Source organism: Leucopleurus acutus, assembly GCF_964270905.1.
Source record: "Leucopleurus acutus genome assembly, chromosome: 4".
In the NCBI taxonomy this organism is placed as follows: Eukaryota; Metazoa; Chordata; class Mammalia; order Artiodactyla; family Delphinidae; genus Leucopleurus; species Leucopleurus acutus.
This window is the reverse complement of record NC_139146.1, coordinates 14,139,137-14,155,805: the sequence shown is the minus strand read 5'-3', so window position 1 is coordinate 14,155,805 and position 16,669 is coordinate 14,139,137. Positions and strand designations below refer to the sequence as shown.

General features: G+C 34.6%; 1 protein-coding gene across 3 annotated transcripts in view; it reads left to right on the top strand.

Moving 5' to 3' along the window:
• The window catches only part of ABHD18 (abhydrolase domain containing 18), a 34,736-nt gene that overhangs the window by 6,645 nt on the left and 11,422 nt on the right, over window positions 1-16,669 (top strand). For 2 of the 3 annotated variants that reach the window (XM_082838639.1, XM_082838638.1), the window contains exons 2-8: window positions 2,694-2,802; window positions 3,446-3,530; window positions 7,285-7,385; window positions 8,959-9,037; window positions 9,376-9,462; window positions 11,013-11,038; window positions 14,682-14,820. In XM_082838639.1, coding sequence (XP_082694765.1) covers window positions 2,711-2,802; window positions 3,446-3,530; window positions 7,285-7,385; window positions 8,959-9,037; window positions 9,376-9,462; window positions 11,013-11,038; window positions 14,682-14,820 — 609 coding nt within the window. In that variant the 5' untranslated portion in view covers window positions 2,694-2,710. Of the gene's footprint in view, window positions 1-2,693; window positions 2,803-3,445; window positions 3,531-7,284; window positions 7,386-8,958; window positions 9,038-9,375; window positions 9,463-11,012; window positions 11,039-14,676; window positions 14,821-16,669 lie in introns of those variants that run through there. The other variant, XM_082838640.1, reaches the window with a different exon arrangement.

Genomic DNA, 16,669 nt, shown 5'->3' with positions numbered 1-16,669 from the left:
TGTATATAAATGGATAGAACAAGTGGTCACAAGAGTACAGCATTAATAGCAGTTACCTTTTGGAAGGAGAGGAAGCTTAGCAGAAATGAAGAGACACTTCTTATCTTTACTCTGTATTTTTTTTTTTTTTCCCTGTGGTACGCGGGCCTCTCACTGTTGTGGCCTCTCCCGTTGCGGAGCACAGACTCCGGACGCTCAGACTCAGCGGCCATGGCTCACGGGCCCAGCCACTCCGTGGCATGTGGGATCTTCCCGGACCAGGGCACGAACCTGTGTCCCCTGTATCGGCAGGCGGACTCTCAACCACTGCGCCACCAGGGAAGCCCATACAGTGAACATTTTTTAACTAGAAAATGAAGAAGAGAATATGTGATCACTGTCACTTGCCTTTCTTCTTGTATAAATTATCTGTTCCTGTGCTTTATTCACTAACTAGATAGTTTTTAACAAATTTCATTGGAACATAGTACATGAATAGACTTCAGAACTTATATGATTTTAATGAGATTTGCAGTTTAAAGATTTGGCAGCTCTTTTTTGTCATGTAGGTCTTGGTTTAAATGTTACCTCTTTGGTTAAGTGAGGCTTTTTTTGACCATCAAAGGAGCCCTCTGGTCTTTATCATGTTGTCTTGTTATATTATGATAATAATGTTGTCATCATCTAGTCTTGCTTACTTTTTTTCCTAAAAATAATTTGTTTTCTTTCCCTGAAGTATAAGATCCATGAGAGGAAGAACGTGCCTTGATCATCTTGTAGCACAGGACCTAAAATAATTGTTGGCATATAGTAAGCACTTAATAAATACTGTTGCATGAATGAAAAAAGTAATACTCATTCTTAAAAATTCAGAAACTTACATTTAGGCCATCCAATAATGGCTGAGCTATGGTGAACTGATTAATGATAATTCATAGGAATCTAGTAATCAGAATACCAGTTTGTTTACTTATAGTAGTAGATATGAATAGTGTCATAAACAGAGATGGATATGCATTATGGGTTTTTTCCTAGCATTATTATGCAAAAAGCAAATTTAATCAAGAATAAAAAATGAATAACACGTGGAAATTGGGGAAAAAGAGAGGTGGGCAGTTTTAAAAAATACTAGATACTATACTCTGGCTATTGATTGTATTGCCTAACACAGGGGTCCCCAACCCCTGGGCTGCGAACCGGTACTGGTCTGAAGCCTGTTAGGAACCAGGCCGCACAGCAGGAGGTGAGCGGCGGGCCAGCGGGCAAAGCTTCATCTGCCGCTCCCCATCGCTCACAGTACCGCCTGAACCATTTCTCCCGCTGTCCGTGCGTGGAAAAACTCTCTTCCACGAACCTGGTCGCTGGTGCCAAAAGGTTGGGGACCGCTGGCCTGACAAGTATATTATCTAGTAAATGTTTATTTTTGGTCCTGAGAATCGTAAGAGGCAGTATGAATGATTTGGTTTTGCTGGTCCAGTCATAAAAAGAATAAAGTGCCAGTCCGATTGATGGTGGATTAGATCGTACACTTATGCAAACAAAGAAGAGCATTAAGTTAAAGTTGTAGTTTGTTACAAATCAAAGAGTAAAAATATGACATAAATGGTGGTTCCCCAAAAAGCATTCAAAGTAATAGATAAGCCCTTATTAAAGCTCACTGATGGAGCTGCAAATTTCCATTTTCCATTTTTCTAAGTAGAATAAACCCTGAACCTGAATTAGGTTTTGCCTGGAAATCAAAACTACACCATTCAGTTTGAAAAGACAGAGGCAGATTTTCTTTAAAACTTTAGAAATGTTTGGGAAAGGTAGATAAGTGGTACATAAGTAGTAGTAGCACTGATTAATTACTACTTTTCATGCACTGTAGAGTAGAAGACAGGCAGTGTAGTATAGCAGATCTTCAGCCATGTGCCTGAGGTTCAGTCTTAGGTCTGCCCCCCACTTGTTGTGTGACCTTAAGTAAATCATATCCTCTCTGTGCCTCAGTTTCCTTGTCTTGGGGTACTATATCTTCATAAGATTGTTGGGATGTTTAAGCAAGAACGTACGTGTGTGTGTGTGTGTGTGTGTGTGTGTGTGTGTGTGTGTGTGTGGTTTTTAAATGGTGCCTGGCAGATAAAATAGTACTACATAGGTATTAGCCACTCCTATTCAACAAATATTGAATATTTATTGTCAGTCACTGTACTGAGGATGGGAAGGTCCTGCCCTAGAGGAATTCAGAGTTTACTGTAGCTCAGGGCTCTAATTCTTCTCTACTTTCATCCGAGTTCTTTTTCCTGTATCTTGTATCTTATTTCCAAGAGAATACATTCAAAGTTCTAGTTTAATCTCATTTTTAAATTTTCCCCCAGTTTTATTGAGATATAATTGATAATGTTGTATTATTTTAAAGTATACCACATAATGACCTGATATATGTATATACTGTCATGTGTTTACCACAATAAGTTTAGTTAACATCCATCACCTCTCATAGTTAGTTTTTTTTCTTGTAATGAGTACTTTTAAGATCTCTAAGATAAATAAGTCGTGGGGATATAATGTACAGCATGGTAACTATAGTTAACAATACTGTGTTGTGTATTTAAAAGTTGCCAAGAGAGTAGATCAACGTTTAATTTTTACCTGATATTTGTAGAGGTGGTTAGAAAGTTGACCTGCCGAGTAAAATAAAATGTTTTAAAGTCATTTAAATTTTTGTTTTATAGATGTTTGTTTGCTACTAATGGGTGTGAGCAAGTTAGATATTCTATATCGGAGACTTCTCCTTACAAAACTTTTTATCAGAGGATGGGGAAGGCCAGAGGATCTCAAAAGGTAAGCCTTTTTTCTGAATGCCTCTTCTAAATTTGTTGTTTTAGTAAACATTTGAAACTTCATTTCAGTTACAAAGTCCTTTACTATAAATATAAAGTGATTGGTAAATTAAGCATTAACTACTATATAAGAAAGAAATTATTTCCTTTTCTCTTTTATCTAATTATTGCGCTTAAGTTTTAACCCATATAATCATAAATTGAACTATTTTAAAAGTAATTCAGACTTAAAAATAAAGAGCTCTCAGACATAGGTTTTTAACTTTGGTAATTTTTTATCCATTACAGATTTCAGGGACTAAACTTTCTTGGGTAACCTGAATTTGTAACGACTGTGAAACTGTGATATAGTGTAGCTCATGGAAGTATTTGAACTTGTGAAAAATAATTTTAGGGATTTGTGCCTTTAATTTTGAGTCTTGAATATGTTAATTACTTTTGGAGCAATGATATTTCTCATGTTTTTTCTGAGACAAAATGTCAAACTTGAAAAAAACCAAAGCCTAATTTTTTCTTTAATTATTAAAATTAAATTTTAACATAGTTTATGAACTGGACTTGCTAATTTTTAATTACTTTTCATCAGTCTCAATATAATGGGAATACTGAAGTTTTTTCTTTTTTTCCCCCCCTTCCCATAATAGACTCTTTGAATTCAGAAAGATTATTGGAAATCGAGAAAGATGTCAGAATCTGGTTTCAAGTGATTATCCAATATACATCGATAAGGTATTCAGATAAAAGAAATGCAATTATAGAAATTCAGGTTTTATATAACTGTGTGGCAAGAGTGGGCTGAATGTTGGAGTATAATAATAAACTCTAAAACATGAGTACAATATAGATTTTTCATTTAATATTTTTTAAATGCTATTATGTACCCTAACTGAATGCTTATATAACTATATGCATGTTTATATGGGAGCATATATTTAATACTTAACTAAATACAAGAAAATATTTAGGGATGGATCTTTTTGAGCCTCATCTTTTATCTTTAGGCTCAAGAGAGTTAAATTATTCAACATTCAGAAGAATTACAAGTAATACAGGGAAGTACTCTACTGAGAGAATCAGCACATGAGAAGTTACTAGCAAAACAACTGTTAAATAACATCAGGGAAATGTTATGGGATATAGTTAATTGCTGAGAGAAGGGTAGAAAGAAAATGCTATAAAATTAGAGAATATGAGAAAACATATTTGAAATAATTTTGTTTTTAAGCAGCCATGTTTTCCTGTAAAACACTTCTAGGCTTATGTAATTGGATACTTGAAGTGCTGTAGGGGAGGGCCTGCAGCTGGGTAGGCTTCACATCCCTCATGGCCTTCAACCACAGTAACTCTACTTTCGTTGCATTTATATATTGGATGTCTTTAGCAGATTTCATTTTTCAAAAGAATTTCACTGCTAAAAACAGGATCTTATAAATTGGAAATCCCTCCTCTATACCACATAGCTGTTCCTTTTGTATCTTCTGGATTTAGAACATTTCTCCCTCAAATTTTGCTAAATATTTCCAATTTTCTCTGTTTCTTTCCTATTAAAAAATCATAGGCTTGAACAAATTTAAAACATACCAAGTAAAGATCAAAACTCTAATTTATGCCACTTTCCACCTCCTAATTCCATTTTCCTCCCAAGGAGGAATTACTGTTAGGATTTTAGAATGCTTTCTTACAGATACCCTTCCTCTCCCCCACCTTCTCTCTCTTGCTCTCTCACTCTCGTTTTTTAAAGATTGAGATATAATTCAAATACAGAAAAATTAACCTTTTAAAATGTACAATTCAGTGTTGTTGTTTTTTATTATTACATTTCCAAGATGTGCAACTATCACTATCTAATTCCAGAACATTTTTATTGCCCCCAAAAGAAACCCTGTACCCATTAGCTGTTACCTCCCACTTCCCCAGCCTCCCACCTGCTGATAATCACTCATCTGTTGTCTCTGTGGATTCACCCATTCTGGAAATTTCATATAAATGGAATCATCCAACATGTGGCCTTTTGTTTCTGGCTTATTTCACTTAGCAAATTTTTAAGGTTCATCCATGTTGTACCATGTACCACTGCTTCATTCTTTTTTATGGCTAAATAATATCCCATTGTGTATATGTACAACATTTTGTTTATCCATTATTCAGTTGATGGGCATTTGAGTTTCTACTTTTTTTTTTTTTTTTTTGGCTCCATCAGGTCTTACTTGCGGCACATGGGATCTTCGTTGAGGCATGTGGGATCTTTTGTTGTGGCACGAGGGCTTCTCTCTAGTTGTGGCGTACGGGTTTTCTCTTCTCTAGTTGTGACACGCAGGCTCCAGGGCGCGTGGGCTCTGTAGTTGTGGCTCCAGAGTGTGTGGGCTCTGTAGTTTGCAGCACCCGGGCTTCTCTCTAGTTGAGGTGTGCAAGCTTAGTAGTTGTGGTGCGCAAGTTTAGTTGCCCTGCGGCACGCGGGATCTTAGTTCCCTGACCAGGGATCAAATCTGCATCCCCTGCATTGCAAGGCGGATTCTTTACCACTGGACCACTAGGGAAGTCCTGAGTTGTTTCTACTTTTTAACTGTTATGAATAATAACGCTATGAATATTCATGTACTAGTGTTCTTGTGGATATATTTTTTTCCGTTCCCTTGGGTATATATCTAGGAGTGGAATTGCTCAGTCACATGGTAACTGTATGCTTAAATTTTTAACAAACTGTCAACTCTTTTCCAAAGTGCACCATTTTACTTTTCCACAAGCGGTGTATAATGCTTTCAATTTCTCCACATTCTTACTAATATTTCTACTTGCCCTAGCCTTCCTAGTGGGTGTTTAGTATAATTTTATTGTGATTTTGATATGTCTTTCCCTAATGACTGTGATGTTGAGCATCCTTTCATGTACTTATTGGCCATTTGTATATCTTCTTTTGAGAAATATCTGTGAAACCTTGCCCATTTATAATTGGGTTATTCCTCTTTTTAGTGTTGAGTTGTAGCTTGCTTAATTTTTAAATCTGTCTTATATATGGCTCTGAAAGTGTTTTTTTCTTACCAAATTGCCATTTATCCCAACACTATTTGTTGAATTATTATTCCCTTTCACATTAGTTTGTGCTGCCTGCTTTGTCAAATAATTCTTCTAAAATAGATAAAAGAAAACTTTAAAACTGTAGGAGGGGGCTTCCCTGGTGGCGCAGTGGTTGAGAGTCCGCCTACCGATGCAGGGGACGCAGGTTCGTGCCCCAGTCCGGGAAGATCCCGCATGCCGCAGAGCGGCTGGGCCCGTGAGCCATGGCCGCTGAGCCTGCGCGTCCAGAGCCTGTTCTCTGCAACGAGAGAGGCCACAATAGTGAGAGGCCCGCATACCGCAAAAATAAAAAACTGTAGGAGGCACAAAGATGACTAAAATGTAAACACTTCCTGGATTAAAAATTTCGTATTATACACGTTAGGTCTCCTTACCATTAAAATGCAGTGCAATCCCAATTAAAATATTCAGTTTAGTGCTAAGATCCATAAAAGGATCCTAAAATTATTTTGGGAAGAACTCAACTATATATTTGGGAAGTACAGTCAGATCAGGAATACTTGAAAAGGAAGAGTGGTAAGTAAAAACTATGTCAGTCATATATCAATGGGTATTGTAAGGCACAGTATGATCAGCACAGCCTGACACTGGTTTAGAAATAAATGATATGCTAATGAGACCTGATAAATGATTGAAAATAATTTGTAAAATTATTTTCCAAAAAATAAATTTACAAAAAAATTTATGGAAAGTTACTTCATGATAAAGTAGTATTTTAAGTTATTTGCAAAGAAAGTGTGGATTATTTAATAAATGATGCTGAGACAACTGGTTAGTATTTGTGTTTTTTAAAGAGGTTGGTATATTTAGCTTCTAAAAATACAGTTTTTTGTTTCTGGTTTTAATGAAAATATGTGATGCTTTACTGCTAATTTAATTTTGACTATTGACCTGATAAAGATTTTTTATTTAAAAAAAATAACTATTTGAGGTGGAAGAAAAAACTTAGGTGTTGAATATTAGTAAATGCTTTTGCTACATATGTAACTATCACATTTCTCCTTATTTAATGTGTTGACGTGACTCATTTCATCAATAGGTTACCTGAAAACAAGCCATTCTAACATATATAATGTCAACCCTTATTTGCTTGTGGTAAATTATAATTTGTAAATTGTTTTTATATTTATATTGTTGAATTCTTGTAACAAATATTTTATTTTGTTATTGTATGTCATTGTACAAATAAGGTTTACTTATAGTTTGTTTTCCCAGGTAGGCTCAAGTAGAGAACATAGAAGGAAATGAAATGTGTGTAGGAGCCTTTAGAAAGCAGAATGGGGCAAAAGGATACTTAGTAGGCACTAAAAAAAAGTTACAATTGAATAGAACTTTTTAACAGAAAACATCTATGATAGACCTAGATACCACTGTCCTTGTGTATGCATCTTGGTTTTGCTTTTTTTAGATTGAAGAGCAGTCAGACTGTAAGATCCTAGATGGACACTTTGTTTCCCCCATGGCCCACTATGTGCCTGATATCATGCCAGTTGAATCTGTTATTGCAAGGTAAGTATTTTTATTCAGAAAGTTAAAGTAGTAGGTTGTTTACGTTCACTTATACAATTACAATAATATCAATGCCATATTATTTCAAATTACTTATTATTAATTGCAATAATTATTTAGCATTTTTCCATTAAATGTGGGGTGGGACGGAGTAAAAATACAGAGTTTTAGTATACATTTGAACTTAAGTTGTTATCAGCTTAATCTTCAAAATTTCAAGAAGCAGCACAGTGCTGGGAATGCTAAATGAAGCAGTTGTTAACGTTGGTAGTTTTGATTATGAGACTGAAAATTAAGAGTTAGTTTTCATGAGCACAAAACAGATATAATCATTAAACCATCCTAAATTTTCTTTTCTATGTTCTATTCAACAATTTATTGACAGTAGATAAGTAGTGATATTTTCCCTTGCCCAGGCAAAGTAAGCTCAGAATTCAGGTTTATGTTGCCTGAGAACACAACCGCCTAAGGTCAAACCTTGAGCTGACAGAGTGCAGTGTTCTACTGTGATAATAATTCCAAAATGTCAACTGCTAAGGAAATTGAAAGGAGAAGTAAATCAGTTTGGGAAGATAAAAAGGTTCTGAAGATGGATGGTGGTAGTGATTGCATAACAATGTAAGTGTACTTAATGTCACTGAACTGTACACTTAAAAATGGTAAAAATGGTAAATTTTATGTTATATACATTTTACTACAATGATAAAAAAAGAAGAAGTCATATAGGAAAAAACATTAAATGAGAGGACCAAGATACTACGATAAGAAGACGACAAATAGAGAAGACTGTGTTTTTTCTGGTGTGGTTTGCTTTTATCTCCAAACATAAAAGTTTTAATAAATCAAATCCTGTTATATACTGCAAGTTGAAAAAAAGATAACATGAACTATGTTATTGATATCAACAGCTTGTACAGCCAAGCATTATTCCTGCAAGGAAAAGAAGTGGAGCTATCTAAAGAATTGTTTTTCTAGGACTTAATCATATATATTGATGTCTTTAAAAATAAGAAAATTTCATTATGCATATATAAAGTTGTGGTATTGAATAAGGTAAAAATGATTGCAATAAATTCTGTGCTTATATTGTAATTGAATTTTTAATACCGTAACACCAAGCAAATTTACAGTATCTTTGTTGCCAGTTGGGCAAACATTAGTTTAATCAGTCAGTTACAGGGTTTTTTTTCTACCAAAACATATGTTTATGTTTATTACATTCCCATAACCATTATAACAGAATTTTAATGCATTTTAATAAATAAATGATAATGAAAATTCATCAGTGCCTGAAAACTCAGATTTTTTTAAACTACTAAATGATCATGATATTTTAAATACACAATCTACATTGCTAATATCTATTGAAATAGAATTTATAGATGAATAATCATGCCATAAAGCACCTGTACTTTCATCCAACAGGACGTGGAAAACAGCAAGTCAATTACAGTTTGAATGGCAAAATTCTGAATGACCTTTTGTCCCAAATAATTTAATTATGAAACTTTTAATAATTCAAAGTTTGTATTAAAAGACTTTTAGTTTCACTGATGTGTTTTATTTTAAATAGGTTCCAATTTATTGTGCCTAAAGAATGGAACAGCAAATATAGACCCGTATGCATTCATCTTGCTGGAACAGGAGATCATGTAAGACTTTATTATAACATCTTAATCCCTAATTTGTTAAGTTACTCTCCTTAACAGATGTGGTTATTATATTTTTAATTTAATTTTAATTTTACATTAGACTACAGTTGATTTACAATATTGTGTTAGTTTCAGGTGTACAGCAAAGTGATTCAGTTATACTTGTACATATATCCATTCTTTTGTAGGTTATTACAGAATATCGAGTAGAGTTCCTGATGCTATACAGCAGGTCCTTGTTGTTTACCTATTTTATATATAGTAGTGTGTATATGTTAATCCCACACTCCTAATTTATTTATTATATTCTTTAAGTACATCATCTTTTCTTTCCTCAGCATTACTGGAGACGACGAACACTAATGGCTCGTCCTATGATTAAAGAAGCCCGAATGGCTTCTTTGCTGTTAGAAAACCCTTATTATATCCTTTTGTGATACCTAGAAATCTTTTTTCTTATTTATTTATTTATAGATTTAGTCATCAAAAGGAATGATAGTAACCAGCTTTTCTAAACCAATTATATTTAGTCAGTTCAGAAAATGCTTAAGAATTAAGGAGCAAGAATGAAAAGAAGTGAAAAATTGTTTCATGCCTTTTTAAAAGGCAATTTAAGGATTTTGCTTCTGTTGTATAATGAAGATAAACCGCTCTTCTGTTTCTTTTGAGATTTATACTGGATTTTAATATTAATAAGTCAAGTGTTTGACTTATTAAGGAAACCCTCATGTTTTAAATACATTTACATGTAAGTATCAGTTGAGGTTTAGAACAGTTCTTAACTTAATTTTCAAGATTATGTCAGACTATTCCCAGAAGAAGAAATGAAACTGATGTGCAGATATAAAGAAATGTTCAGCGTTGCTGGTAATAAGAGAAATGTAAAGTTAAAAGAGCAGTTACAAAAGATTTAAAAAATAAAACACAGTAGTCATAAGGCTATTGTGAAATGGGCACTCTTATTACTGATGACTGTGAAAAGCAGTTCAACCCTTTGGGAAAGCATTTTTACTATATGCATCAGAAACCTTTAAAAATCTCACATCCCTTGACATTTTGATTCTGGGAAGTTTATTCTAAGGATAAAATATTAAGAAAAGAGAAAATGATAGAAAAGAGGAAAGATATTTAATAGCTTATAACTTATAATAGTAAAACATTAGAAATAGCTTAAATGTCTAACAATAGAAAAATGGTTAAGTAAATTGTGGTTCATAGCATTGGAATGTTGTACAGTTGGTTGTGTTATGTTTATTACTTTACTACCTGTATGACCTTGAACCTGTTAGTTAACCTTTTAGTACCTCAACTTTTCCTTGGTAAATGGGAATAATCTCTTAGGTTATTCAGAGTATTAGAATAGTTAATACTGGTAAATAATAAGGATGCAGTAAATTTTAACAGTTAGTTATTATTTAAAAAGTTTACAGTAATGAATGAAAAGTATTTATAATGCAAAAAGAGGATATAAAACTCTATGGTATGGCATAGGTATGCAAAAAACCTAAAATAGAAAATCCATTATTTTCTATTTAGAAACTGTGCCTAAGGGAAAATTTTGGAAAGAAATACAAAAAAATATTAATATGGTTGTCTGTAGATAAAATAGTTTTTCTTCTAACATGATTTTCTGAATTTTCTAGATTTTTTTATAAGTGAAAAAAGAGACCAATAAACTTCATTTTAATATTAAGTTGGGGATTACACAACCCTGCTGAATTACTAAAAATATTGAATTGTACACTTTAGATGGGTGAATTGTATGCTATGTGATTATGTCTCAATGAAGCTTTTTAAAAAAAGAAAAATAATTAAGTTGAAAAACCTGAGAACTCCTTAACAGCCTATTTGGAAAATAGTTATTTCAGCATTAAATTGTCTTCAAGTTTAACTATTTTGCTTAAGTTAATGTGTTTTGAGACACAGAGTGTGTTTAATTATTTAAAAACTTTCTCTTTGACCCACATTCTTAAATGGCTGCAGGAAACCCAAGGACCAAATGTAAGTATGTGTTATCTTCATTTTCCAGTCTTTATACTGAATTTTCAGCCATCTTAAAATTTTTGATAGCCTAACCATTTTTTCTGAAAAACAGAATTCTGGGCCCCTTGCATTCTTGTGGTACCTGGATCTTTGCATATAATTATTCTACATGGTTGTATAATAAATAACCATTGACAAAATGAATTTTTGTACATTTTGGCAAGGTTTCATATAGGAGCTAATTATGTATGTCTTTATATGAATTAAATTTAAAAAAGTAGATTATAGGGACTTCCCTGGCAGTTCAGTGGTTAAGACTTTGCCTTCCAATGCAGGGGGTGTGGGTTCGATCCCTGGTCAAGGAGCTAAGATCCCACATGCCTCGCAGCCAAAAAAAAACAAAACAAAACATAAAACAGAAGCAATATTGTAACAAATTCAATAAAGACTTAAAAAAATAGATTGTAACTTGGTCACTTTAGTAATAAAATCATATTTTTTATAATTATATAAGAATAGTTCCGGATTCTAAAAATATATATTTAAGTGCTTCTTATAAAGAAATGTACTTATGTAAAATCAGTTTCTAAAACAGAAAGTTTCAATTGAATTGGTGTGTATTTAAATTAATCAAAACATGTATTATAAAAATGTTCTAACATATTCATAAATTACGTATTTTGTGAAAATAAGCAACATTTAAGATTTTGGTAATACATGAGCCTAGTATTATTTGAATTCTTTTACATTGCTATTTATTTTATTTTTTGTTGTTGTTGCCTTGTTCCTTTTTTTAAGATTTTAATTTTATTTGAGTATAATTATTTACAACGTTGTTTTAGTTTCTGCTGTACAGCAAAGTGAGTCAGTTATACAAATACATCTATTCACTATTTTTTAGATTCTCTTCTCACATAGGTTATCACAGAATATTGAGTAGAGTTTGCTGTGCTATACAGTAAGTCCTTGTTGGTTATCTATCTTTTTTTCTTAATTTAAATTTATTTATTTTTTTATTTTTGGCTGCGTTGGGTCTTCGTTGCTGCACACGGGCTTCCTCTAGTTGTGGCAAGAGGGGGCTGCTCTTCGTTGCAGTACAAGGGCTTCTCATTGCGGTGGCTTCTCTTGTTGCGGAGCACGGGCTCTAGGCTCGCGGGCTCTAGAGTGCAGGCTCAGTAGTTGTGGCACATGGGCCTAGTTGCTCCGTGGCATGTGGGATCTTCCCAGACCAGGGCTCAAACCCGTGTCCCCTGCATTGGCAGGTGGATTCTTAACCTCTACGCCACCAGGGAAGCCCTGGCAGGCTGATTTTTAACCACTGCACCACCAGGGAAGTCCCGGTTATCTATCTTATATATAATAGTATGTGTATGTTCATCCCAAGCTCCTGATTTATCCCTCCCCCACCACATTTCCCCTTTGGTAACTGTAAGTGTGTTTTTGATATCTGTAAGTCTGTTTCTGTTTTGTAAATAAGTTTATTTGTATCTTTTTTTAAATTAGATTCCACATATGATTGATATCATATGCTATTTGTCTTTCTCAGTATGACTTACTTCACTTAGTATGATAATCTTGAGGTCCATCCATGTTGCTGCAAATGGCATTATTTCATTTTTATGGCTGAGTAATATTCCATTGTATAGATAGATAGATAGATAGATATACCACATCTTCTTTATCCACTCCTCTGTTGATGGACATTTAGGTTGCTTCCATGTCTTAGCTATTGTAAATAGTGCTGCAATGAACATTGGGGTGCATGTATCCTTTCAGATTATGGTTTTCTCTGGATATGCCCAGGAGTGGGATTGCTGGATCATATGGTAGTTCTATTTTAAGTTTTTTAAGGAAGCTCCATACTGTTCTCCATAGAGGTTGTACCAATTTACATTCCCACCAACAGTGTAGGTGGGTTCCCTTTTCTCCACACCCTCTCCAGCATTTATTGTTCGTAGACCTTTTGCTGATGGCCATTCTGACTGGTGCGAGGTGATACCTCACTGCAGGTTTGATTTGCATTTTTCTAATTATTAGTGATGTTGAGCATCTTATCATGTGCTTTTTGGCCATCTGTATGTCTTCTTTGGAGGAATGACTATTTAGATCTTTTGCCCATTTTTTGATTGGGTTGTTTGTTTTTTTTTTGACACAGAGCTGTAAGAGCTGTTTGTGTATTCTGGAGATTAATCCCTTGTCGGTTGCTTTGTTTGCAAATATTATCTCCCATTCTGTGGGTTGTCTTTTTGTTTTGTTTATGGTTTCCTTTGCTGTGGAAAAGCTTTTGAGTTTAATTAGGTCCCATTTGTTTATTTTTGTTTTTATTTCCATTACTCTAGGAGGTGATAGAAAAAGATATTGCTGTGATTTATGTCAGAATGTTCTGCCTATGTTTTCCTCCAAGAGTTTTATAGTACCTGGTCTTACATTTAGGTCTTTAATCCATTTTGAGTTTATTTTTGTGTATGGTGTTAGAGAATGTTCTAATTTCATTCTTTTACATGTAGCTGTCCAGTTTTTCCAGCACCACTTATTGAAGAGACTGTCTTTTCTCCATTGTATATTCTTGCCTCCCTTGTCATAGATTAAATGACCATAGGTGCATGAGTTTATATCTGGGCTTTCTATCCTATTCCATTGATCTATATTTCTGTTTTTGTGCCAGTACCATACTGTTTTGATTACTGTAGCTCTGTAGTATAGCTACAGTATACTACAGGAATCAGCTGGAGTCTGCTTCCTCCAGCTCCATTTTTCTTTCTCAAGATTGCTTTAGCTATTCAGGGTCTTTTGTGTTTCCATATAAGTTAAAAAAAAATTTGCTCTAGTTCTGTGAAAAATGCCTAGAATTAGGTGAATTATTTTACACTGCTTTAAAAAAAAATGTGCTTTATGTTCTATTGTAATTATTTTTTTCTTAGAAGGGACAACTATAAATTTGTTTTTCCTTATATCAATCGTGATAATTTAATGAAAAATTGACAGTATAGAAATATTATTTTCTCATACATATTTTAACAGTTTTAAGTTATATCAAGTAAATAAGACATTCTTTTCTGGACTTCAAAATAGTTTGGTAGTTGAAACTCAATGAAAATTATATGTTGTAGAGCAGATACAGCTTTTTTTTTTTTTTAATTTATTTTTGGCTGCGTTGGGTCTTCCTTGATGTGCGCAGGCTTTCTCTAGTTGCAGCAAGCGGGGGCTACTCTTCGTTGTGGTGTGTGGGCTTCTCATTGCAGTGGCTTCTCTTGTTGTGGAGCACAGGCTCTAGGCACGCAGGCTTCAGTAGTTGTGGCTCGCGGGCTCTAGAGCGCAGGCTCAGTAGTTGTGGCGCACGGGCTTAGTTGCTCCGCAGCATGTGGGATCTTCCTGGACCAGGGCTCGAACCCATGTCCCCTGCATTGGCAGGCAGATTCTTAACCACTGTACCACCAGAGAAGTCCCTAGATACAGCTTTTTTAAAAAATAAGTTTTAGGTGATTAATATGCAGAACAATGTTAGCAGCATTCCAATTCCATCCATTTATTCCATTGTTTTACTTAGCTATCTGGTCCTTTAAAGGAAAAACATGTATTCTGGCTGCCTGTTTTCAATTTGCATATATTATCATGTAAATACATAAAATAAATAATTTTCTCTTTTGTTTTGTGAGGCTAGAAGGTCCAGCTTAAAAAACGTGTCTGATCTTTTTGTGATGGGAGGAGCTCTTGTTTTAGAATCTGCAGCTCTCTTGCACTGGCTAGAGAGGGAGGGTTATGGACCTCTAGGAATGACCGGAATATCCATGGGAGGACACGTAAGCATTTTCATTTTAACTGATATTTAATTGTGGTTATGTTTATAAAATCTAGGGAATCAAGCAAGGTAATGGATTTATGACACATCCTCCTCTGTGGGAGTCTCATAGTGTACGCATGCCGGAGAAAATTGCAGCCTTGAACGATTGCCCAGTCTCCTTGCCTGTGGGCTGTGAGCACTGAAAGGGGTTGTACAGTGTGGGAGGTGGGGGGAAGATCTAGGGAATCTATTTATTTAAAAATTCACTTTAGGTATAGAATTAATTTTAGTTTTGGTGAAAGCAGAAACAGATTCTAAATTTTCATTCCAATTATGAAGTAACGATATTTTTTGTATGATTCATGTAGACACTGATTATACTACTTACTCCACAGCTATATCTCAGGTGTTAGATTTAATATTTTATTAAAAGTTGATTATAAACTTAACTTCAAGTGTCAACTATAAATGCCTTATTTTGCTGTTAAATTGGTGAAGATAGCTAATTTGGAAAACACTTTTCCTTTATCTCTTCTCTCCATCAAGCTGTTTTACCTTTGCTTTCTAGAGTGTACTAAAACGGCCTCCTAATTGGTTTCTCTGTCTAGTCTTTTCACTCCTTAACCTTATTCTTAAGGCTTTTTCTCCACACTGTTAACTAGAGTGGTCTTCCTAAATCTGATCTCTGCTCTCTCCTGCTTAAAACCTTCCACAGGTTTTGCTATTGAACTGGGCACTAGCAATGCCAGGTGCTGGCACCCATCTAGTGCCCCCTCATTCCCTTTCACCTGGCCGAATAAGAGCTTGTCCTTTCGCTTCCAGAGTAGAGCTTACTTCCTGTGAGAAACTCTTCCGGATTCCCAGCCTTATCCTAGACTATACTTCGTTTCTCAATAACACGTACTTATTTCATTTTACTGTGATTACTTGTCTAGCAGTCTGTTTTCTCTATAAAGCAATTGATTCAGTGAGGGCCAGGAACATGCTCTGGTTCATTTTCTGGACATATTAGTCATATAGTACATTAAAATATATATATATTGTGTAAGTCATTTGAATTATAAAATTAAGTGTAAAACCTTACTCAAATTCAAAACAACTACCAAAGAGTGAAACTGATAAAATTAGCTTCAAAAACTCAAATTCAAAACAACTAAAGACAGTGAAACTGAAGAGTGGGAAAGGATTTCTTTTCCTAACTAGTAGTGTTTCCATTGTTATGACCCAGGTCGGGGTGTTATAACGGTCAGCTGGACTACTACCTATAAACTGGTTTCCCTACCTCAAATCTCACCCTTTCTAATCAATGTTATAAAATACTATTTAGCTTCATTGAATCACTTGACAATAACACTCCTTTGCTCAGGTCTCTTTATTAATTCCCCATTATCTACAGAACAAAGCAACCTCTAATCTGATCCTGATCGATCTTTCTAGCCCTACCTATCTCCCCTACCCCATTGGTCACATGTGCCCTACTGACCAGCGTAACTGAAATATATTGGCTGTTTCCCTACCAGACCCTGTGTTTCTCACCATCTTGCCTTTGATTATACTGTCTCCTTTATATGGAAGACCACACCCCATCTTTCATTTCACCTAAAAGACTCAACCATTTCATGAAGCCTTCTCTGATTCCTCTAGCCAAAAATAACATTTCCCTTCTCTAAACATATTACATCATTTTATATCAGTTTATATCAGTTATAATCTGCTTTGTAGTTCACCAAATTCTTGACATCTTTCAGTCAACCTCGAAAGCCTGAGATTTTATGGTTGAGATTTTGCTCTTTCTGAGCAGGTCACTTACATAATGAGTGTGCTTAGCCTACTGCCCAGCATCTACATCCTAGCATGTTTGCTCTATA